At 41.4% G+C, this 24510-nt stretch overlaps 1 protein-coding gene across 1 annotated transcript in view; it reads left to right on the forward strand.

Moving 5' to 3' along the window:
• Nucleotides 1-1274: 1274 nt before the first annotated feature.
• ATP12A (ATPase H+/K+ transporting non-gastric alpha2 subunit) overlaps nucleotides 1275-24510 on the forward strand; it is a 46802-nt gene continuing 23566 nt past the window's right edge. Inside the window, exons 1-11 of the mRNA XM_058194583.1 lie at nucleotides 1275-1589; nucleotides 5165-5305; nucleotides 11278-11337; nucleotides 12388-12591; nucleotides 15184-15297; nucleotides 16254-16388; nucleotides 20293-20410; nucleotides 21614-21882; nucleotides 22560-22758; nucleotides 23096-23205; nucleotides 24330-24464. Coding sequence (XP_058050566.1) covers nucleotides 1581-1589; nucleotides 5165-5305; nucleotides 11278-11337; nucleotides 12388-12591; nucleotides 15184-15297; nucleotides 16254-16388; nucleotides 20293-20410; nucleotides 21614-21882; nucleotides 22560-22758; nucleotides 23096-23205; nucleotides 24330-24464 — 1494 coding nt within the window. The 5' untranslated portion in view covers nucleotides 1275-1580. The remainder of the gene's footprint in view (nucleotides 1590-5164; nucleotides 5306-11277; nucleotides 11338-12387; nucleotides 12592-15183; nucleotides 15298-16253; nucleotides 16389-20292; nucleotides 20411-21613; nucleotides 21883-22559; nucleotides 22759-23095; nucleotides 23206-24329; nucleotides 24465-24510) is intronic.

Here is a 24510-nt window from a genome sequence, read left to right on the forward strand (position 1 = left end):
GCCTTACGCTGTAAAGATTACAAAATAAGAAATATAGCAATTCTGGGGAATCACAAATGAAATGAGATCCTAATAATACAGAGTGGTTCTACTAGATTACAGGTAGGCAGTCCTTTACTTACGACAGTCTGTTTAATGGCCGTTCAGAGTTATAGAGGCACTGAAACAAAGCAGCTTAGAGCCGTTTTCCGCACGACCGTTGCAGCTTCCCCTTGTTATTGATCAAAAATTCAAGCCCTTGGTAACTGACTCACACTTATGACGGTTGCATTGTCCCGGGGTTATGCGATCCTCTTTTTTGCGACCTTCTGGCGAGCAAAGTCGATGGGAAAACCAGATTCACTAAACAACCGTGCAACTAATTTAAGAACTGCAGTGGCTCACTTAACAACAGTGAGAAGAGAGGCTGTAAAACGGGGCAAAAGTCACTGAAGAAATCTCTCACTTAGCAACATAAACACTGGGCTCAGTTGTGGCCATAAGTGGAGGACTTGCTTACACTTATGACGGTTGGAGTGTCCCGATCCCCTTTTGCGACCTTCTGACAAGCAAAGTCAATGGGGGGGAAATCCAGGTTCACTTAACAACTGGCTTACTAACTGAACAACTGCATTGATTCACTTACAAACGGTGGCAAGAAAGGTCCTCCAATGGGGCCAAAGCTCCCTTAGCAACTGTCTCGCTCAGCGACGGAAACCTCAGTTGTAAGTCGAAGTTCCTTCTGAAGTGGCCCCAGTTTGTATGTAAATCCCTTCCTTGTCCTTGTCATAAATCCTTATGATTTATATTGATATATTGACCATCAATTGTGTTGTAAATGTTGTACCTTGATGAACGTATCTTTTCTTTTATGTACACTGAGAGCATATGCACCAAGACAAATTCCTTGTGTGTCCAATCACACTTGGCCAATAAAAAATCTATTCTATTCTATTCTATTCTATTCTATTCTATTCTATTCTATTCTATTCTATTCTATTCTATTCTATTCTATTCTATTCTATTCTATTCTATTCTATTGTTCTTCTTCCTGATCAGAAAAGAAAACTCAGATCCACAATGGATCTCTTTCCTTTTCATTCATTTTAATTCAGGGAGAATCGGGATTAGAAAAGGTGAAGGAAACAAATGGCTCAATGCTTTTATGGAACCCGGGAACAAAGGGAACAAAGTTTGCAAAGTATAATTAGCAGCTTTGACCTGGGACGTTGTCTACTATTGTGGTATGCTTCCACCTACTGTTGAGTGAAGCCCAGCCTGGAATGACTTGGAAAAGACAAGGAGGTGTGGCTTAGCTTACCTTCATAAAAAGGCCAACAGGTAACAGATGCTTCCCACAGGGAGGTGAGCCTGCCTCATCCAAAGGATGCCTAAATTTGAAGAGGACTCCAGCTCACCTTAGATCACCTGCTAGGAGGTTACTAAGTCTTGAGAACTCTTCCATTCCAACTGCTGGGTTCTAGCTGATTAGCACCTTCTCTGGTACTTTTGAGCCAGGTCTTTGTGGTTGAGCTGCCTTTCCAAGAAGTCCATTCTCCTCCCCCTGTCCTTCCCTGGTCCAAGGAAGAGGAAGTCACAAAATGGGAAAGGTGAGTAAATTGGGAATTTGGGAAAGGTGAAGAATTCACAGTTGGCTTCTCTGAGGTTTGAAGATGTATGAGTTTTTTTGGGAGGGAAAGGCAACGTGCAACAAAAATTTACCAAGAGGGTTTTTGGATTAAGGAGCTTGGTTTTCAGGCAAACCAAGAGAGAGAGAGGGAGAGAGGGAAGGAGAGAGGGAGAGAGAGAGGGAGAGAGAGGGGGGAGAGAGAGAGGGAGGGAGGGAGAGAGGGAGGGAGGGAGAGAGGGAGAGAGAGAAGGAGAGAGAGAGGGAGGGAGGGAAAGAAGGAGAGAGAGAGAGAGAGAGAGAGAGAGAGAGAGAAGGAGGGATGGAGAGAGGGAGAGAGAGAGAAAGAGAGAAAGAAAGAAAGAAAGAAAGAAAGAAAGAAAGAAAGAAAGAAAGAAAGAAACTATATAAAATACTTCTGATTTTGATGCAGAATTGTAAACCTAAGCATTAGGTGGAAATTAGGTCTCTCTCATCTGTCACTCAGGATTATCTAGAGTAAATGACAATATTTCTCCAAGATCTCATGTAAGCAATAACTGAACAGAAATAACAAAGTTGGAAGGGACCTTGGAGGTCTTCTAGTCCAACCCCCTGCACAAACAGGAGACCCCCTGTCATTTCAGACAAATGGCTGTCCAAGCTCTTCTTCAATTATCCGTCTCTCTCTCTACCTGCAACTCAGCCTTTTTGGCTGGAGAAATCAGACGGTGAAACGGAAACTTCTTCTGAACGATGGGCTTTTCTTTGAATTCAGTCATCTGAAAAGTGTGCGCTGGGAAAGGATCCCGATCCGTGTCTCATTTCAAGGGTTTTGAAAATTCACTTGGCATTCAGCCAGCCTCACAAGAATGACCCTGAGATTGCTGAAACGGAAAGAAGCCCCCTAATATCTAAAAACGAAGGCCGTGGCGCGTTCAGAAGTTCAGAGAGCTGAGATCGCCGATCCCCAGGAACTCATAGATGCTGGCCGCTGTGTCATAATACACAACGGAGTTGCTTATCCATTGCTGCAATAGATATTTTTAGGTTTCCTGGTGGTGAGATCTGCAATATAAGTGGGGCAATCTTTGGGTGACGGTTGAATATCTCTGGAAGCTTTTAGGGAGAGAATGGATAGTCATCTCTAATGATGGGTTAATTAATTTGCAGACATTTGCATTAGATGATCATTGTGGTCCCTTCTGGCTCTATGCCTTTAGGTTTCTATAACTTAAGGGCTAAGACAGCATAAGAAAACTCTGGTCCTGTCCAAGTCAAAAGAGTTGGAGGGGACCTTGGAGGACTTCTAGTCTAACCCTCTGCTAATGCAGGAGAACCTATACCATTTCAGACAAATGGTCGTCCAATCTTTTCTTAAAAACCTCCAATGTTAGAGCACCTACAACTTCTGGAGACAAGTCCTTCCACTGGTCTACTGTTTTCACCATTAGGAAATTTCTCCTTAGTTCTAACTTGGTTTTTTCTCCTTGTTTAGTTTCCATCCATTGCTTCTTTTCCTGCCTTCAGAATGATGGGTTGGATAATCAATTAGAGTAACAAGAGTTGGAAGGGACCTTAGAGGTCTTCTAGTCCAACCCCCTGCTCAGACAGGAAACCCTATACCATTTCAGACAAATGTCTGTCCAATCTCTTCTTAAAAACTTCCAGTGTTGGAGCATTCACAACTTCTGGAGACAAGTTGTTCCACTGGTTAATTGTTCCGTCAGGAAATTTCTCCTTAGTTTTAGGTTGCTTCTCTCCTCGATTAGTTTCCACCCATTGCTTCTTGTCTTGCCCTATTCTATTTGGAGAATAGGTTGACCCTGTCTTTTTGTGGCAACTTTTCAAGTAGTGGAAGATAGCTATCATGTCACTCTAGTCTAGACACACTGAGGTCCCTTATTTGTTCATCGTACAGTTTATCCAGTCAGGGGTGTCAAAATGGCGGCCTGGGGGCTGAATGCATCACGCCCACCCCAGCTCTGTGAAGGGGGGAAAAAACATGGCGATAAGTCACGTGACGGCAACGTGAGGCCACAAGTTTGATACCCGTGATCTAGTCCCTCTGGTCATCTTTGTTGCTCTTTCCTTTTTGCTAAGTTTGGAGAAAAGGATGCAATGAGTCCGATTTTGTGGTGCGGCGCTTTAGAAATCCCAAATAGGAGAAGGTGGGATTTGAGATGATCCAGGGGAGAAATGAATGCTTGTAATTGAAAATATTTTCCTTCCTGTAAAATCCTCAAGCAGTAATTAAACTTATGAATATTTAAGCTAAATGATGGGACTCCTGGTAATACCAATTAGAGAAAAAAATGGTATACAAGAGAGAAAAATAATTAAAAGACCTATCAATGGTACGAGAATAGAATAAAAACAAATGATACGAATGACTGTTTCAAAAATGAAAACAAAAGGGTTTTTTAAAGGGCTTTTAATTGCATCCCATATTGCTATGGCAACCAGAAATGCAGCTGGTGAACGGATCCTCTACTACCAAATATGACCACGGCTAGCAGTGCAATAATCTAAGTCTCAAAAAAATCTGGAAAGGAATGGAGTTTGGAGTCAGCCACTCGCTGGTTGTTTCACACAGTGGATTGCAATTTTATAGATCAATTACGATCTGGGAAGTTATGCATATAAAAACGGTGAACTCCATCCCACACAGTCTACCTACCCGTAAAACATAAACTATTCATTGAGTTCGTAGGGGTTTATTTCTTTTATCCACTTGCTTCCCTGTCTGGGTTTGCAAAGAAAGATAAAACAGCGATCTCAGCAATCCAATTGTTGTATTGTTTTTGCTTGTGGTGGCCACACTGATGCAACAACAACAACAACAACAACAGAGTTGGAAGGGACCTTGGAGGTCTTCTAGTCCAACCCCCTGCCCAGGCAGGAAACTCTACACCACTTCAGACAAATGGTTATCCAACATTTTCTTAAAAATTTCCAGTGTTGGAGCATTCAGAACTTCTAAAGGCAAGTTGTTCCACTGATTAATTGTTCTAATTAATTGTTGTACCCGAGGGGGGCGGGTCAGAGGAGCACGTGGTCTTCATTCTAATAACAGCTAACTCAGGACACATGTCCAGATTAAAGTTTTGCAGGATTGTTACAAAAAAAGGGTTCTAGAATTTCACTCAGTTCCCCAAATTGCAAGGAGAACCAGCCAATGAATACTTCAGCTTCAACCAAAACAATACAAGAGCACACAAGAGATACAAACTCGTGGTAAACGGATCCAAGGTAGACTGCAGAAAATACGACTTCAGCAACAGAGTGGTCAATGCCTGGAATGCACTACCTGACTGTGTGGTTTCTTCCCCAAACCTTAAAAACCGTAACCTTATTTTATTCTTATCTTTTACATGTATTTATAATTATGTTTACACTTGTATCTGTCCTAAAATGCATGCTTGACAAAATAAATAAATAAAATAAATAAATAAAAAGGGAAGTTTTGGTGGGGGGCTTGGCTTGCAAGACAGAGTCCTTTTAATGGACCCGTGAAAATAAACCGGCGCCTTAACTTAACTTAAGTCCAACTAACTTTCCTGCTGAATTGCATTTTAGAAAAATCCGGATATCTATTCAATAGAGATAAGTGGGACCAAGGATGTGGATGATGGATGCAAGGAAGACGAAAAGGAAAAAGATTTGAAAGGCGATAAGAAGAAAGACAAGACTGAAGAGCTGAAGAGAGAGCTGGATTTGGTAAGTGACTCACCGATACCAGCATATATTCTTTTCTTTTTTTAAAAAAAGTTTTTTTATTTTTTCTTTTCTTATACACATATTGTAAATGTACATTCTCTTGTCCATAAATAATCATACATATTTTTTCTGAAGAAATCACAAAGATAAAACATTTTAATTACTTTTGGGGTTGCTCTTCTACCCTTTCTTTCCCTTCATTTCACAACAAACCTTCTTCTCCCCTTTTCCCTCCCTCCCTCCTTGCCTCTCCTACTTTCTTCCTCCTCCTCTCCTTCCTCCTTTCCCTTCCTCTCCCCACTCCTCTCCTCTTTTCTTCCTTTTTCACCTTCTCCCCTACTCTTATCCCCTATCCCCTCTTCCTCTCCTTCCCCTTTCTTCCATTCCTCTCTCTCCTTCACCTCCTCTATCTTACCCTCTATTCCTCTCTTCTTTCTTTCTTCTTTGTTGTAAAATATTTCCCTTGTTTGGTAACCGAGCAACTCCAATTTTCTAATATCATATACTTTCTTTTCAGTTTCTTTTCCATTTTACCCAATCTATCATTTCATAATTAGCATATATTACCAGCATATATTCTTGTTAATTTATGGTTGTACAAGGCTAAGTCGGTAGATCGAATATAAGATCTCTTGTTTTCCTGAATTTTTTTTTTTAAAGGAAGACCCATTATTAATACAAAAGTTTCAGTCTTGGAACAGGAAGTAATTTGCTTCTCAAATGACTCATCTCTAGGACAACAAATAGTTTGGTGCCCTTACTCTCCAAACGCAAATGATGTTCCATATGCAAGTTAATTGCATTTCAATTAGGTAGGCAAATAGTATCATTACCCTAATTTTGTTAAGCCGATGCCTCTATCCACAAAACCTCAGACTTCAGTTCCAGAGCAGATCTGCTTAACAAAGCTGCCTTCGCCTTTGACAAATTGGTCCCAGATCTATGAATGAAGGCAACAAGATCGTGCAAAGGGAAGAGAGGCGTAATCCGCTTCTGGCCCATTCAATTAAATTAGGAAAATCGAGGTCTTCTCCAGCTCCGAACACTTCCACAATGCCATGAACCTTAACCGTAGAGATAGCCCGAAAAACACTTTGAGATGCCTCTGCAAACAATTTGCAATCCTTGCTACAATGAAGATACCAATCAGTTGCAATCTTGAATTTTCTCCTTCCTTCATGCCAAGTCTTGCTTGTCAGGCTCCACCCAAGATTTCATCAGGAAGATTAATATCCATTTGGAGAGAAAGGGGGGGGGGGGAGGAGAGAGAGAGAGAGAGAGAGAGAGAAATTCCAACTCTTCAACGTATTACTCCTTGGAAGTGCTCTGACATCTTGGCTCAGGGTTCTGGCTGTATCGGATGGTTTCAAATATGTGTCAATCATCTTGCATTAGCCAGGTTCAGCTAGAGCAAAGCAAACACTGCTCCAATAACATTATCACGGGCTTTGCAACCATCTCAATTAGATACACATCTGTCCAGCGGCTGACGTGGTGTTGCTTTTGGCAGATTGTTCTTTTGGAGATGCTGCTGGGCATTTGGAGGTTGGTAGAAGCTATCCATATCCATATGCGTATGGATTCATGCCACCCATAACTCCTTAAATTACCCTCCTTCAATGAAAAGCTCTCCACATTTGTGTGTGTCTTATCCCACGGGTTTCCAATCCTGGCCACTCTAAGACTTCTGTTGGAAGAAATATCCATCTGGGTTCAGTTCCAAGTGGGGACAAAGACACTGGAAACATGGAGGCTGCTTGGAAAGATGGTTTAATGGTGGTCAGGTTCACATGGCTTGAGTTCCTGAACAGAAAAAGGGAAGGGATCCTGTGCGCTCCCTGGCTTTATGCTTTTTCTGAGCTTTGAACTTTCTGGGGCACAGGAAGAGTATCCTGATTGGTTGTCAGACTCCCAGGGGGTGGGGGTCTTAGCTAGCCTTGCTGGTTGATGTAATCTTCCCAGGTGTCATGTGGTGAGTTTCTGTTGCTAGGTGGGTCCTATTGTGTTGCAGATAATGGCCCATTGACAAAGATGGGGGGAATGAATGAGCCTGGCTGAAGCCTTAATGGCTTATTGACAAAGGGAGGGGGGAGGCAGGAAGCTGCAGGGAACTGCTTTGTCCTTAAAACATGTTTCTCCATTTCTCATCCAGGGAAATATATTCTGCCTTTTAAATATTTTCTAAAATATTTCATTCTTCTAGGAGGGGGGTGGGTGCTAACTTCCTACAATTCCCAGAATTCCCAGAATTCTGGGAGTTAAAATCCACAAGTCTTCAAGTGGCCAAATTTGGAGACCCCGCTCCTACCCCACACTCCTGAGAGGATGGGATTGTCTAGGAGGATGGGAAGGAAAGGCATTTAGTCATCTTGAAGAAGTCTAATGGGGAAATGTTTTAGATTTGGATTAAAATAGACCTTGGAGTTTCAAAGGGGTTTGGAGGAGGGGGTAACAAATTTGGGAATAAGAAGATACCTTAAATGTTGCAATATCTCCCAAGTCCCTTCTTTGACTCTACATTTGTGATTAAGCTTTACCCAATTTGAAGGATCATAGTTAAATCCATGGGGCAACCGTACTTTCCCATTGTTCCTCTTCATTCTTTGAAAAACGGAAGCTTTTCCTCCATATTGGATGATTCTGTTCCCAGTCAACATTTATTCTTAGTCCCTCTTTTACTTCAACAAGCATTAAACAGCAGGAATCTATCTATCTATCTACTATCTGCCTGTCTGTCTGTCTATCTGTCTATCTATCTATCTATCTATCTATCTATCTATCTATCTATCTATCATCTATCTATCTATCTATCTATCTATCTATCTATCTATCTATCTATCTATCTATTATCTGTCTGCCTGCCTGCCTGCCTGCCTGCCTGCCTATCTGTCTATCTCTCTACCTCTCTATCTCTCTATCTCTCTATCTCTCTATCTCTCTATCTCTCTATCTGGGGACACGGTGGCTCAGGGGCTAGGATGTTGAGCTTGTGAATCAAAAGGTCAGCAGTTCAGCGGTTCGAATCCCTAGTGCTACCGTGTAATGGCAGTGAGCTCCCAGTTCTTGTCGCAGCTTCTGCCAACCTAGCAGTTTCGAAAGCATGTAAAAATGCAAGTAGAAAAAATAGGGACCACCTTTGGTGGGAAGATAACAGCGTTCCGTGCGCCTTTGGCATTGAGTCATGCCGGCCACATGACCACGGAGATGTCTTTGGACAGCGCTGGCTCTTCGGCTTTGAAATGGAGATGAGCACCGCCGCCTAGAGTTGGCAACAACTAGCACGTATGTGCGAGGGGAACCTTTACCTTTATCTATCTATCTATCTATTATCTGTCTGTCTATCTATCTATCTATCTATCTATCTATCTATCTATCTATCTATCTATCTATCTATCTATCTATCTCTATCTCTAAAAAGCATTCTTCTAATTTAGCCAAGAATAGTTTATTTTGCTAATTTGCAATTCCCATATATGCATTAACCTTGGTGAAAATTGGCCCTCACCAGATGCAACTTGCTCCCCTCCAAGAGAAAACAGAACAATGCAGAGGGCCATTTTCTTCAAGTTCGGTCTAGTGGACGGATTGGGAGGGAAGAGGAAACTATGAGTTCTAGATGTTGAGATTCTAGAAAGAGTGCAGAGAAGAGCAACAAAGATGATTAGGGGACTGGAGGCTAAAACATATGAAGAACGGTTGCAGGAACTGGGTATGTCTAGTTTAATAAAAAGAAGGACTAGGGGAGACATGATAGCAGTGTTCCAATATCTCAGGGGTTGCCACAAAGAAGAGAGAGTCGGGCTGTTCTCCAAAGCACCTGAGGGTAGAACAAGAAGCAATGGGTGGAAACTGATCAAAGAAAGAAGCAATTTAGAACTAAGGAGAAATTTCCTGACAGTTAGAACAATTAACAAGTGGAACGACTTGCCTGCAGAAGTTGTGAATGCTCTAACACTGGAAATTTTTAAGAAAATGTTGGATAACCATCTGACTGAGATGGTGTAGGGTTTCCTGCCTGGGCAGGGGGTTGGGCTAGAAGGCCTCCAAGGTCCCTTCCAACTCTGTTATTATAGTATATTATATTATAGTCCTGCCTTAGGCACAAAGCCTGTTAGGTGACTTTGAGCCAGTCACTTTCTCTTAGACCAGGAAGAAGAAGGCAAGGACAAAATACTTCTGAAAGTGCATGGACTTTGTCTCTCGAGTCACCAAGATCAGGTCTGATTTGAAAATACCCAAATCAATACAACATTTCAATATTCAGCTAGATGGCAGCACTTAGCTGACCTAGTAAAAAATCTAAACCTGGATTGCACCTACTTAGTTCTTGGATGAAGAACTATAGGAAAATCAGAGTAGCCAAAGATAAATTGGAAAATGGGGGAAAAATACATTTTGGGAGAAACCAAGGACAAACTCCCTTCGATATCGTCAAGAAAATTGCAGAGATGTCTCCATGAAACCTCCCGAAGTCAAGCTTGACTAGAGAGTGAATGCATTTAGAAAGTTTATGCGCTCCAGTGGACCTTAAGCTGAGATCTATTTTAGTATTGCTAGGTGGGATTTCCAACTGATGTTTACTTTGGTGTTGGGTCGTAATTCATTCCCACATAAAAATCACAAAATGAATCATTTAAAAAAAGATCTCTTAATCTGGTGCAATGCAATAGTGTATAAACAGTGGTGGGATTCATTTTTTTTTTTTACTACCGGTTCTGTGGGTGTAGCAGGGGAAGGATATTGTAAAATCTCCATTCCCACCCCACTCCAGGGGAAGGATACTGTAAAACCTCCATTCCCACCGCACTCCAGGGGAAGGATACTGTAAAATCCATTCCCACCCCACTCCAGGGGAAGGACATTGTAAAATCTCCATTCCCACCCCACTCCAGGGGAACGATACTGCACAATCTCCATTCCCACCACACTCCAGGGGGAAGGATACTGTAAAATCTCCATTCCCATCCCACTCCAGGGGAAGGAAGGATACTGCACAATCTCCATTCCCACCGCACTCCAGGGGGAAGGATACTGTAAAATCTCCATTTCCACCCCACCCTGCTAACCTGCTTTCCAGCTCCATGAGCAGGGCAACAAAAGAAGACCCAGCCAATCAGCTGGGACTCAGGAGGCAGAGAATAGATGGGGGCGGGGCCAGTCAGAGATGGTATTTTTCGGTTCTACGAACTACTCAAAATTTCCGCTACCGGTTCTTTAAAACCTGTCAGAACCTGCTGAATACCACCTCTGTGTGTAAAACAAGTCAGACAATTTAGCTAGTTCTCTGAGGAAAATTGGCTCTTGCCAGATAATTTCCAAGATACGGGTTTTTTTTTTACAAGCAACTATTTAGGATTCCCGAGTTATCATTTCAGCCAAGTCTTCAGAAAAGACCCACCAAAACTTAATAACTCAGATTGTTTGGGCCTCATATCCGGTTCTGCTTTCAGCTGCCGCTTTAGTTATAGTTATCTTATCTCTCGATAAGAACAGGAGGGATTACAGTACATCTTTCAGTTTAAGCAAGACATCCTCGCAAAATTTTGCCAGGGCGGAATTTTGGATAAAGGAGACATTAACATTTGTGAATAACCCTAGAAGGATTTTTCAGTAGATTAAAAGAATTTTAATAAGATAAAGCAGGGGTCTCCAACCTTGGCAACTTTAAGATTTGTGGACTTCAACTCCCAGTTAGCAAAGCTGGCTGAGGAATTCTGGGAGTTGAAGTCCACAAGTCTTAAAGTTGCCAAGGTTGGAGACCCCTGAGAGAGTACATTTTGGGAGGGCTATAATAACCCAGGTGCACCATAACAAGAAGTGACAAAGGAAACTAATCAACTATTATATGGATACGTATTTTATATTTGCGACAAGTGTGGAGTCAGCGGTGCATGGAGAAGCCCATTATCCTAATAAAACCAATAAGTAAAAAGCCTTAATCGTCTGCCTTTTTTTCCTTCTTACTTTTTCAGGATGACCATAAACTCAGCATTCAAGAACTAGAAGAAAAATATGGGACTAGCATCATTAAAGTAAGTAAACATTGGCCAGAGAACGTTCATAAATGTTACGGCTGAGTAGCGCAATGCTATTAAAATCTATTTAGTTCAGTGTGTCGCTAAAAATAGCATTTGTGCTCTCATCCTTGAAATAATGTTCTTGAAATGTTTGTTGCAATTGTAATCCATAATTGCCTCTTCTTAAGTTTCAGGCCATTGGTGAGTGTGCTGGAGGTGTGTGTGTGTGTGTGTGTGTGTTTGTGTGTCTGTTTGTGTGTATGTGACAAGCACAGAGAGATAGACCAACATGAGCTCAATGTTAAATTGCATTAACATTTCCTTTCCCCAATTCACCGGATGGGTCAATGTCCCCCTGCTCATCAACTTCAGATTTGCTTTTGAAGTTGTAGGAGTGCTGAGCTGTTAATTTTTTTTTTAATTGAAAAAGTTTTTACAACATTTTTTTCACCCCCTTTCCCCCCCCCTCCCCCAGTGGTGGGATTCAGCCACTTCGCACCACTTCGGGAGAACCGGTTGTTAACTTTCTGAGCAGTTTGGTGAACTGGTTGTTGGAAGAAATCATTAGGGCAGAGAACTGGTTGTTAAATTACTTGAATCCCACCACTGCCCTCCCCCCTCACTCCAACCCCTCCCCCTCGCTCCAAAACCACCCTCCTCCCTCCCCCCCCGCCCCGACTTCCCAGAACAAACACAAGGTATAGTTCAAAAGAAAAAAACAATTATCTGAGTCCTTCGGGAGAAGGGCGGTATACAAATTAAAACATTATTATTATTATTTGCTAAATTTTCCCTAACACAGATTATAATCCTCCCCTTCTTCTCAAATCCTAACTTCCCCCATACAAATCAAAGATAAATACATCCTAATCATTCAAAAGCAATCTGATATCTCTTAATCTGATATCTATTTAGCGTATATTCAATCCATTTTTTCCATTCAGTTAGATATTTTTCTTGTGTAGTGTCTTTCAAAAAGGCTGAGATTTTAGCCATCTCAGCCAAATTAGCAACTTTCAATATCTTGTGCTGTTAATTTTAACTCTCTCCTTTGTCGGCTTACAGGGTCTCACAAGTGCACGAGCGGCGGAGATCCTGGCCCGCGATGGCCCCAATGCTCTCACGCCCCCCAAGTCGACCCCGGAAATAATCAAGTTCCTTAAGCAAATGATAGGCGGGTTCTCCATCCTCTTGTGGGTTGGAGCCATCCTCTGCTGGATCGCTTTCGGCATCCAATATTCTCAAAAAGTAGCTTCGTCGTTTGACAATGTGAGTTTTATGCTGCTTTCTCCCCCCCCACCCCCCCCCCCCGCAATAGCAATAGCACTTAGACTTATATGATCACTGCCAGCAGTTCAAATCTCACCAGGTTGAGTGAGTCAACCTCTCAAGGTTGACTCTGCCTTCCATCCTTCCGAGGTCAGTAAAATGAGGGCCCAGATTGTTGGGGAGCAAATATGCTGACTCTGTAAACTGTTTAGTTGTTTTGTTTTGTTTTAATTTGCATTTATATCCCGCCCTTCTCCGAAGACTCAGGGCGGCTTACACTATGTCAAGCAATAGTCTTCATCCATTTGTATATTATATACAAAGTCAACTTATTGCCCCCAACAATCTGGGTCCTCATTTTACCTACCTTATAAAGGATGGAAGGTTGAGTCAACCTTGGGCCTGGTGGGACTAGAACCTGCAGTAATTGCAGGCAGCTGCTGTTAATAACAGACTGTCTTACCAGTCTGAGCCACAGAGGCTTTGTTGTTGTTGGTTGCAAAGTCGTGTCCGACCCATCGCGACCCCATGGACAACATTCCTCCAGGCCTTCCTGTCCTCTACCATCCTCTGGAGTCCATTTAATCTCACACCAACTGCTTCAGTGACTCCATCCAGCCACCTCGTTCTCTGCCGTCCCCTTCTTCTTTTGCCCTCCATCATTCCCAGCATTAGGCTCTTCTCCAGTGAGTCCTTCTTTCTCATTAGGTGGCCAAAGTATTTCAGTTTCATCTTCAGGATCAGACCGTTTAGAGAGGGCTGCAAAACAGTGTAAAGCAGTATATACGTCGAAGTGCTATTGCTAAGAGCTGGGCAATGGAAATTCTGGTTGTAAGTCAAGGACCGTCTGTATAACATTTTTATCCGGGACTCCATTATTTCATGATTGTTGCACCCAGGGAATAAGACGTTTCTTCCTGCAATAGAGAAAGCTGGCACGATAAAGTTGTAATCTTTATTGGATGTAGGAGCAAAGACTGTGTCTTAGATAAAACAGGAACAAATGAACTTGATGGTAGATGGCCAACAGTGCAAGTTTTTATGGAAATCTTTACTGTTGTTCTTGCAACATAAAGCGGATAAGTCTGCTTTCAGTCTAGCTTGGTTCCCGGTAATTTCATGGGCACGTCCAAGTATGATCTTTACTATTTTTGACAGCAGTAGATGAGGTGTTTGTTAAGGTTTTGCTCGGCGGTGTTTTATCACCTTCTCGGTCTAGCCTACAACTTGGTGTCTTGCCCAACGGTCAGCCGGTTTCAACCAGCTTAGCTTTTCAAACTCAGGAGAGATCTCCCAAATGCAGCCGGTTAGCTTGGCCCTTCATGGCTATGAATCAGCTAAAGCAAAACGTAGATAAAATTAAGGACCCGGGAGTTCATTGCGGAGAACTCTCAGGGTAAAGGTGGCATATATTATGGAGGGAGGGGTGGATTTTCAATGCTGCTAAACTTTAAACTTAGCACACCTGAATTCTCCTAATCTTTGAGTTCCTGGTTCAACCCATTCTGGAGAATAGTATCACAAGGTCTGATTTGACTTTCAAGCAGATGGAAGTTATATTACTTGGCTGACGATCATCAGCAAAGTTGTGTATTTCCATCACCCTGCTGTGCAATTTCTTTTTTTATTATTATTTATTTAAATGACCATGAGTCCTGATTCCCTTGTAGATAGGATAGAATAGAATAGAATAGAATAGAATAGAATAGAATAGAATAGAATAGAGTAAGTAGGGTAGAGTAGAGTAGGGTAGAGTAGAATAGAGTAGAGTAGAGTAGAGTAGAGTAGAGTAGAGTAGAGTAGAACAGAACAGAACAGAACAGAACAGAACAGAACAGAACAGAATAGAATAGAATAGAATAGAATAGAACAGAACAGAATAGAATTCTTTATTGGACAAGTGTGATTGGACACATAAGGAATTTGTCTTTGATGCATATGCTCTCAGTGTACATAAAAAGAAAATATACATTCGTTGAGACTCATAAGGTACAACACTTAATGATAGTCATAGGATACAAATAAGCAATTGAATCATACTAGGAAATGATCAATATACATCGTAAGGATACAGCATCAAGTTACAGTCATACAGTCATAAGTGGGAGGAGATGGGTGATAGGAACGATGAGAAGATTAATAGTAATAGTAATGCAGACTTAGTGAATAGTTTGATAGTGTTGAGGGAATTATTTGTTTAGCAGAGTGATGGCCTTCGGGAAAAAACTGTTCTTGTGTCTAGTTGTTCTGGTGTGCAGTGCTCTATAGTGTCGTTTTGAGGGTAGGAGTGGAAACAGTTTATGTCCAGGATGTGAGGGGTCCGTAAGTAACACAATCATAGAATCATAGGGCTGGAAGGGACCTTGGAGGTCTTCTAGTCTAACCTCCTGCCTAGAAGACCTTATTCCATCCCAGACAATTGGCTGTCTAATCTTTTCTTGAAGACCTCCAGCGATGGACGTTTCCTCTGCATGCAGATTAGAAGATGCCACATCGCCATTGTCTTGTGACTGATTTCTTCTCGTGGCTTTTGAAGGCTTCTGTAAAAGATTGCTTTTGTTTCTCTCTAACCTGGATGATCTTCCTTTCCAGCTCTACCTGGGTGTGGTCCTTGCATTGGTTGTCATTTTGACTGGGATGTTCGCTTATTATCAAGAAGCTAAGAGCACAAACATAATGGCCAGCTTCGGCAAAATGATCCCACAGGTGAATTTCCAATAATGATTAGTGTACTAATGCATCTAAGAAGAGGTACTTAGACATTTTATTATTACTATTTTCCTAGAGTGGGTAGAAGAAACGAGATTGGTCTAGAAGTCAATACAATTAAAAGAGGAGTTAGCTCTCTGTTCCCATTATATATGGAGTTCAAAAATAGAGATTACCCAGAACATCTGGAGAGCAACATACAGTATTGGCTATGGAGATTCTCAATCATCCAGGTTGTCCCAAAAATGCTTTTTCCAAAAGGCAAGTGGATTTTCTTGGTTTTTTTTCCCTTGAAGACGTTTTGCTTCTCATCCAAGAATCTCCTCCTCCTCCTCCTCCTCCTCCTCCTCCTCCTCCTCCTCCTCCTCCTCCTCCTCCTCCTCCTCCTCCTCCTCCTCCTCCTCCTCTTCTTCTTCTTCTTCTTCTTCTTCTTCTTCTTCTTCTTCTTCTTCTTCTTCTTCTTCTTCACCTCCTTCTTCTTCTTCTTCTTCTTCTCCTCCTCCTCCTCCTCCTCCTCCTTCTCCTCCTCCTCCTCCTCCTTCTATGATAGGTGAAACATTTTCAATTAAAAAAAAAACTCCAAGAAAGTCCAGCTGCCTTTGGAAAAAGCTTCTTTGGGGCAACATAGAGTATTGTAAACACAAACGTCAACACATTTGTTCCCAGTTACATAAACATATGAGAATGATCCTGCTGGGTCACACCAAAGCCTATCTGGACCAGCACTCTGTTTCTCACAGAGGCTAAGCAAGAGATGGAGACATCCCATATCTATTTCCCACCGTTATGGCCTGCAAGATATTTGGAGGCAGGCTACCCCAGACCTAGAGGGTAAATGTGAGATATCAGGACTCTTAGCCCTAGGTAGATCTGTCTTCTATGAATTGCTCTAAATATATTATAATTGTTAGGTCAATTATCCAACTAAAGCATCTCTATGTTTTTCGTACTAGCAAGCCCTTGTCTTCAGAGATGCGGAAAAAAGAGAAATTCCAGCTGACCAACTCGTGGTGGGTGACATCGTTGAGATCAAAGGGGGAGACCGAATACCAGCTGACATCCGACTAATCCAGTCTCAGGGTTGTAAGGTAAGTTTACAAGCAGAGTGGGAAAGGAAGAGACCATCTCTCAGAATTTTGAATCTTTTTATGGGATTCTTTTTTGTTTGTTTGTTTGTTTACATTTATACCCCGCCCTTCTCCGAAGACTCAGGGCGGCTTACAGTGTATAAGGCAATTCTTGATGGTCTCTGAGCTTGTTGTTGTTGTTGTTGTTTTGTCGCCGATGTTACATTACCCAACTAGGTAACGTCATCATCCTAGCACTGAATTTCCCTAAATGGGTAATGAAATGTTTTATTTTTATTTATTTATTTTGTCAATCATATATAAGATAACAGGTAAAAATATAAACATAATTTGGATACATGAAAAGAGTAAGTAAAAAGGAATATTAGGACAGGGACGGTAGGCATGCAGGTGCTCTTATGCATGCCCCTTACAGACCTCTTAGGAATGGGGTGAGGTCAGCAGTAGAGAGTTTAAGCTTAAAGTTTTGGGGGTTAGGAGAAGAAACCACAGAGTCAGGTAGTGCATTCCAGGCATTGACCTCTCTGTTACTGAAGTCCTATTTTCTGCAATCGAGTTTGGAGCGGTTTACCTTGAGTTTGTATCTATTGTGTGCTGGTGTATTGTTGTGCTTGAAGCTGAAGTAGTCGTTGATAGATAGGACATTGTGGTAGATAATTTTATGTACTATGCTTAGGTCAAACTGAAGTCGGCGTAGTTCTAAGTTGTCTAAGGCCAAAATTTGGAGTCTGGTGGAATAAGGTATTTTATTGCAGGTAGAGGAGTGGAGGATTCGTCTCGTAAAATATCTCTGGACTCTCTCAATTTTATTTATGTCCGATATGCAGTGCTGGTTCCAGACAGATGAGCTGTATTCAAGGATTGGTCAAGCAAATGTTTTGTATTGCTCTAGTTAGCAGTACAATATTACCGGAGAAGAAGCTATGCAAGATTAGGTTAACAACTCTTAGTGCCTTTTTGACAATGTTGTTACAGTGGGCTCTGGGAGAGTACCAAGAACCCTATGTCCCCCCCCCTCCTCCTCCTCCTCCTCTTCCTCTCCACAAACCCCACTCCCTTCGAGCCCTGATGATGTTCCTTAGATGAGTCATGAAATGTCTGCAAGAAAACAGCCAAACTCAGAGAGCGACAAGGACAACCCTGAGTATCAGTAGTCTCTTCTGTTGGTAGCATCTTTGCGTTAATTGGGAACAATAAGTAATGGGATTTAAACCATCCAAAGAGCAAGTTTATTCAATAGCAAAGAGACTCTCTCAAACTTTTACAAGGAGCATTGTTGCATCCTTTTACAAGAAAAGTCTTCCCACAGGAATTATTGTGTTATGGCTGTAATTCAGAAAGGTGTTCCCTCTCTGAAGTGTTTGTGTAGTTGCTTAAGACCGAGGTGACAACAGTTATAAACTCTACTTCAACTTTGGATTTGTTTACCTGATCAAAATGTTTTAGATGACGTAAGTTAAAGTTGAGTACCAGGAATTAGAGATATTTCTTAATTGCTGTACTGTTTTGCAGGAAATGCCAAAAAGTTTGAGAAAGGCACATATGTATTTTTTTTTTAAAAAAAGAAATAGGTCGTTAAGCTGTTGGGTGGAGTGAAAATATAAACAAACAATTACTACATTTTTTGGAGTATAAGACGCACCTTAGTTTTTGGGGAGGAAAATAAGAAAAAAGCTGATTGGCAGGTGGATGGGCCTCCCGGAACACCCCCAATCAGCTGTTCCCAGAGGTGAATTTTAGCAACAGGTTCCTTGTTGGGAGCAATGTGCCTTGCTATTTTTTGCTTCTTCTTTTTTTCCCGCCTCTGAAACTTCTGAAACTCCTTTCAGGAAAAAAAAAAATTCTGCCTCCCAAAGCCTCCGAAACAGCTTCAGAAAAAAAGCCTCTGAAGCTATGTTTGGAGGCTTTTTTCTGAAGCTTCATTTCTGATGCTTTTTTCAGCCTCTGAAACCTCCGTTTGAGAAGCTGGGTGGGGCTACATTCGGAGTATAAGATGCACCCAGATTTTCACCCTCTTTTTTGTGGGAAAAAGGTGCATTTTATACTCTGAAAAATACAGTAGGTTATAATGAAGAATAATCCAGCATTTATCTCTAATAGAGATGGAGATAGAAAGGAAATAGAAAGAAGAAGGGGAAAAACATGACAGGTATTCTCTCTTCACACACTTCACTCCTGTCCTTTATTGAAAAACTTCTTACTTGCTTCCAACTAAAAATTATGTTTACTCACTGATCCAACTTCTTGGACCATTATGCTTGGAATACTAAACGTTGCAGTTCAATTATCTTTGTCTTAGTTTTGCTATTTGTTTTAGTTAAGTTCTACCTTAAGGAGGACCATTAAGAGTTTTTTGTGTAACATGATACTTGAAGATCTGGAAGGTTCCCATAATCTCATGTTGTTGTTTTAATTTTATTTTTAGCTTTTTCTTTGACATACATAAGTGCTTAGTCTATTGTCTGGGCCAATTTACTTTAGATTCAATACTAATACTATTTAGATATACATGGCAATAATCTTTCAACTTCTAACAGTTAGGTATACATAGTAATCATAATATATTATATTATGTAGCGGTATACATAATAATATTTTTCTAATTTCTACCTCTATTTTCTAATCCTTAATAAAGCAAATCCCATATTAAGAAGTTGTTGTTGTTGTTAGTTGCGAAGTTGTGTCCAACCCATTACAAGCCCATGGACAACGTTCCTTCAGGCCTTCCTGTCTTCTACCATCCTCTGGAGTCCATTTAATAGAATAGAATAGAATAGAATAGAATAGAATAGAATAGAATAGAATAGAATAGAATAGAATAGAATAGAATAGAATAGAATAGATTTTTTTATTGGCCAAACGTGATTGGACACATAAGGAATTTTTCTTGGTGCATATGCTTTCAGTGTACATAAAAGAAAAGTTCATCAAAAATCATACAACACTTAATGACAGTCATAGGGTAGAAATAAGCAATCAGGAAACAATCAATATCAATATAAATCATAAGGATACAAGTAACAAAGTTACAGTTATACAGTCATAAGTGGAAGGAGATGGGTGATGGGAATGATGAGAAGGTTAATAGAAGGTTAATAGAGGGCCTCTGGTGGCTCAGACTGCTAAGACAGTCTGTTATTAACACAGCTGCCTGCAATTACTGCAAGTTCAAGTCCCACCAGGCCCAAGGTTGACTCAGCCTTCCATCCTTTATAAGGTAGGTAAAATGAGGACCCAGATTGTTGGGGGCAATAAATTGACTTTGTATATAAATATACAAATAGGATGAAGACTATTGCTAACATAGTGTAAGCCGCCCTGAGTCTTCAGAGAAGGGCGGGATATAAATGCAAAAATAAAAAATAGTAGTGCAGACTTAGTGAATAGTTTGAAAGTGTTGAGGGAATTATTTGTTTAGCAGAGTGATGGCCTTCGGGAAAAAATTGTTCTTGTGTCTAGTTGTTCTGGTGTGTAGTGCTCTATAGTTTTGTTTTGAGGGTAGGAGTTGAAACAATTTACGTCCAAGATGCAAGGGGTCTGTAAATATTTTCCCAGCTCTCTTTTTGACTCGTGCAGTATACAGGTCCTCAATGGAAGGCAGGTTGGCAGCCATTGTTTTTTCTGCAGTTCCAATTATCCTCTGAAGTCTGTGCTGTGAAGTTGTGTTGTGTTGTGTTGTTGTGTTGTGTTATGTTATGTTGTGAAGTTGGCTCATGCCAACTGCTTCAGTGACTCCATCCAGCCACCTCGTTCTCTGCCGTCCCCTTCTTCTTTTGCCCTCAACTGTTCCTCTGTATCTGTCCATCGTCTCTTGCCCTTTTTAGTATTTCAACTCTTATTGGCTTTTTGACAAATCTCCTACCTAACCCTAACCTATAATTTCATGTTGGTCTTTGTTTCACAGGTGGACAATTCTTCTCTGACAGGGGAATCAGAGCCCCAGTCTCGTTCATGCGAATTTACTCACGAAAATCCACTGGAAACGAAAAACATTGGTTTCTATTCCACAACCTGCTTGGAAGGTAGGTGTATCAGAGGATTGACGGAGACAGGATGAGGCCTGTCACTCAGGCTCAAGGCGGTTTGCTCCTCTACATCGTGTCTCTGCTGTAGAACTCAAAGAACATTCTTGGCTACTCCATTTTTAGTTTATCTTTGACCTGCAAGGCAGCCAAAAAAAAAAAAAAAATTCCCATAAGCCCCTTCTTTGGGGAAATAGAATGGCCAGTAAAATTCAAGGAATGGTTACAAGGCAGTAAAATTGCAATCAAACAAAGTAAACAACAATTTCCTGCCTCGACATGCCACCCAGGATCTGCTGCCTGAGGCAAGTTGCTTCACATCTGCCTCCTGTTAGAGCTGGTTCAATTCCCAGCCATGACAATCTCAGATGTTACCTGAACTGACCTTGCCATTTTGGCTCAGGGGCTAAGACGCTGAGCTTGTCGATTGAAAGGTCAGCAGTTCAGTGGTTCGAATCCCTAGTGCTGCCATGTAACGGGGTGAGCTCCTGTTACTTGTCCCAGCTTCTGCCAACCTAGCAGTTTCGAAAGCACGTAGACAATGTAAGTAGAAAAATAGGAACAGCGTTCCGTGCATCTTTGGCGTTGAGTCATGCCAGCCACATGACCACAGAGACGTCTTTGGACAGTGCTGGCTCTTTGGCTTTGAAACGGAGATGAGCACTGCCCCCTAGAGTTGGGAATGACTAGCACATATGTGTGAGGGGAACCTTTACCTTAAAATTGCAACCAGGAGAAAGTCACCTATAGTTTTTCTATACTTTGGAGCCAAACCCAGTGAGGTTCAAGGCTGGACTTCCCACCCTTAATCATTATTATTTATATTTTATTAAAGGCAAAACATGGACATTTAATCCAGTGTACACGGTCATAACCTTTTGAAGTTGGAAAGAAATATACAGGGGGGAAAATTGAAGGTGATCTTTGACCCCACCCCCAATCTTCTGGAACATAGGGATCTTTCTGATCCAAAGTCCAGGAGGGGGTCTCTACTTATATGTGGGCATGAATGTCTGGAGGAAACATCAGGAATAGGCAGGGTCATGGCTAGGAGGCCTCACTGAAGCCTCCTGGGAGTGAAAACAGGCAACGGGGGCCGCACTGCACCCCCACGTCCCATTTTGGGCCTAGGAGGAGCCCTCAGGTCACCCCTGAGGTAAAACTACTGGTCTGGTCTTCTTGCTAATCAATCCTTTCTCTTAGGTACCGCTACGGGGATCGTGATCAACACGGGTGACAACACTATCATTGGCCGGATTGCCTCTCTAGCCTCTGGAGTGGGGAATGAGAAGACCCCCATTGCTCTCGAGATCGAACACTTTGTCCACATTGTGGCTGGCGTTGCCATCTCCATTGGCGTGCTTTTCTTCGTCATTGCGGTCTCAATGCATTACCATGTTCTGGATTCCGTCATCTTCCTCATCGGCATCATTGTGGCCAACGTGCCTGAGGGACTGTTAGCTACAGTGACGGTGAGTATGTCTTGCTCCCTTGTACCATCAGCAATTCTGCAGAACTCTGGGTCTGCATCAGTGGTGGGTTTTAGCAACATCAGTTTGGAATCTCTATGCCCCCATAAGAGACCTAAGTCCAGCCCCCCCCCCTTGAAATCCATTGACTGTTATCTGGCGCCAATTCGTCTTGACCATTGGTAGATTAGACTCTTGTTATAAGTAGCATGAAATAGTCCTTTTATTTATTTATTATTTATTTATTAATCATATTTGTATCCCGCCCTTCTCCCGAAGGACTCAGGGCAGTTAACAGTCAATTTAAAAACACAATATCCAACAAGTTAAAAACAAGATAAAATTAATATAACTTATGGCCGAATTATCTAAAAAGTAAACAGTAGCAATCTAAAACCCCATTAAAACAGCATTTTTAGGCTAGCCCTGCTCAATGGAATAAAAGAGTCTTCAGCTCGCGGCAGAAGGTCCGGAGGTCGGGGAGTTGGCGAAGCAGGAGCCCCCACAGAGAAGGCCCTCCCCCTGGGGACCGCCAATCGACATTGTCTAACCGATGGTACCCCGAGGAGGCCCTCCCTGTGAGAGCGCACAGGTCGATGGGAGGCTGTTGGTGGCAGTAGGCGGTCTATCCTAGTTCCTGACTTCTTGTACCTGACATATTCCATCCCCTTCATTGATAGGTAAGCTTGTCCTTGACCGCCAAGAGAATGGCCAAAAAGAATTGTTTGGTAAAGAATTTGGAAGCCGTAGAGACACTGGGATCCACTTCTGTCATCTGCTCCGACAAGACAGGGACGCTGACCCAGAATCGAATGACCGTAGCTCACCTGTGGTTTGACAACGAAATCTACTCAGCGGACACCAGTGAAGATCAATCAAGTAAATAATGAGCCTAGGGTTAGAAGAGAAGGGCAATTCACAAGGGTGTGATGGAATATAGTCTGGATTACCAGCAGGGAGGGGCTGAATTCCAGAGGAGCAAGAGACAGATCAGTTTGTGTGGGAGAAAGAAGGTGAAGACAGTTCCTCCCTAGTAATTCCCAGAGTATATGCTTTACGATGCATGTAGTCTGCTTTAGTTTAGCAAAATTTCCGTCTATGGATGAGGAACAATATAAGAAACTGCTTAGAAGACTCCTATCCTTTCTTTTTTGGGTTTTGGAACTCAACACCTTGTTATTGATCAAAGAATAATTGTTGCTCCTTTCGTTTTCAGGTCAATCTTTTGACCAAACTTCAGGCACATGGGCTGCGTTATCCAAAATCGTCTCCCTTTGTAACCGGGCTGAATTTAGGCCAGGCCAAGAAAATCTACCCATCATGAAGGTATGAAAGACTTCGTTAAAAGGTGTTTTGGATTTCTGAATTTAATTTGGAAACAGAAAATTCATTTTGTCCCAAAGGTGCTTTTTCATGAAGACAACTGGACTTTTTGGTTTTTCTTTGAAGGCATTTCGCTTCAAGGGATTACCCACCATCCAGTCAGAGCTGAAGAAGCTTTTTGGATGAGAACCAAATGTCTTCAAACAAAAACAAGTCCAGTTGACTCTTGAAAAAGCACTTTGGGACAACCGTGACCTGGATTATTTATTATTATTTATTGTATTTTATTATTTTATTAATTTGATTTCTATACTGCCCTTCTCCTAAAAGACTCAGGGCGGTTTCCATCCAGATAAAACACAGTTATACATATAATATAAAATTTTTAAAAAATATATTAAAAGACTAATTCAATTTGGCCGAATTTAAAACTTAAAAACAAAAATAAAAATATAATCAACCGCAATTAAAATTACTAATTATTTCAAGCCAGCCCTGCGATTAATGAGAATCTCCATAGACAAAGTTCATTTTGCAACATCTAAGATAAGAGTAGGCAACCTTGGGGTTGCCAACAGATAGGGATGATGGGATTTGTAGTTCATCAAGTGTTTGGAAAAACAGAGCTTTTCCACCTCTGAGTGATTGCTTTTTTTTTTAACAACATAAAATGTTTCCTTAAAAGAATCTGTTGGTGTTATGAACAAACATAGTTTGGTTCAAGCAAATATATCACATTTTCTTACCTTCTGATCCCAAATTCAGACATATCACAAATGGGCTAAAAGCATTTTGCCCCTCAAAATCAATAAAATGCCAAATAAGTTGCAGATCTGCCCTTGTGGTGAGGGGAAAATTTAAATTGTGGGCCTTGTCTTTAAACCATATTAAGATGCTATTTGGAAGTGTTTAGAAGCCACATGACTTTTAGTGTGGAAAGCTGTCTTTTTCAGAATTCATTTAAACAAGTCCCTTATTGTTTATCATGAAAAAAGATAGTATTTTTCTTCTCTAATGGAGGCTAAAAGCAGAGATATATAATAAAGGGAATAGCTAATGTGACAAAAATATACACAATAATTTTGGGATGTGAGATATTTACTGAGGTAAATTTTCAAAATCTCCAGAGAATAGTCGTGGGAGATGCTTCAGAAACAGCTCTTCTAAAGTTCTCAGAAGTGGTTTTGGGCGACGTCATGGACATTAGGAAGAGAAACCGGAAAGTTGCTGAAATCCCTTTCAATTCCACTAACAAGTTTCAGGTAACATTTGAGTTTCTGGGTTGTCCTGTGAACTAAAACACTGCAA

The sequence above is a fragment of the Ahaetulla prasina genome, chromosome 9, assembly GCF_028640845.1.
Source record: "Ahaetulla prasina isolate Xishuangbanna chromosome 9, ASM2864084v1, whole genome shotgun sequence".
NCBI classification, from domain to species: Eukaryota; Metazoa; Chordata; class Lepidosauria; order Squamata; family Colubridae; genus Ahaetulla; species Ahaetulla prasina.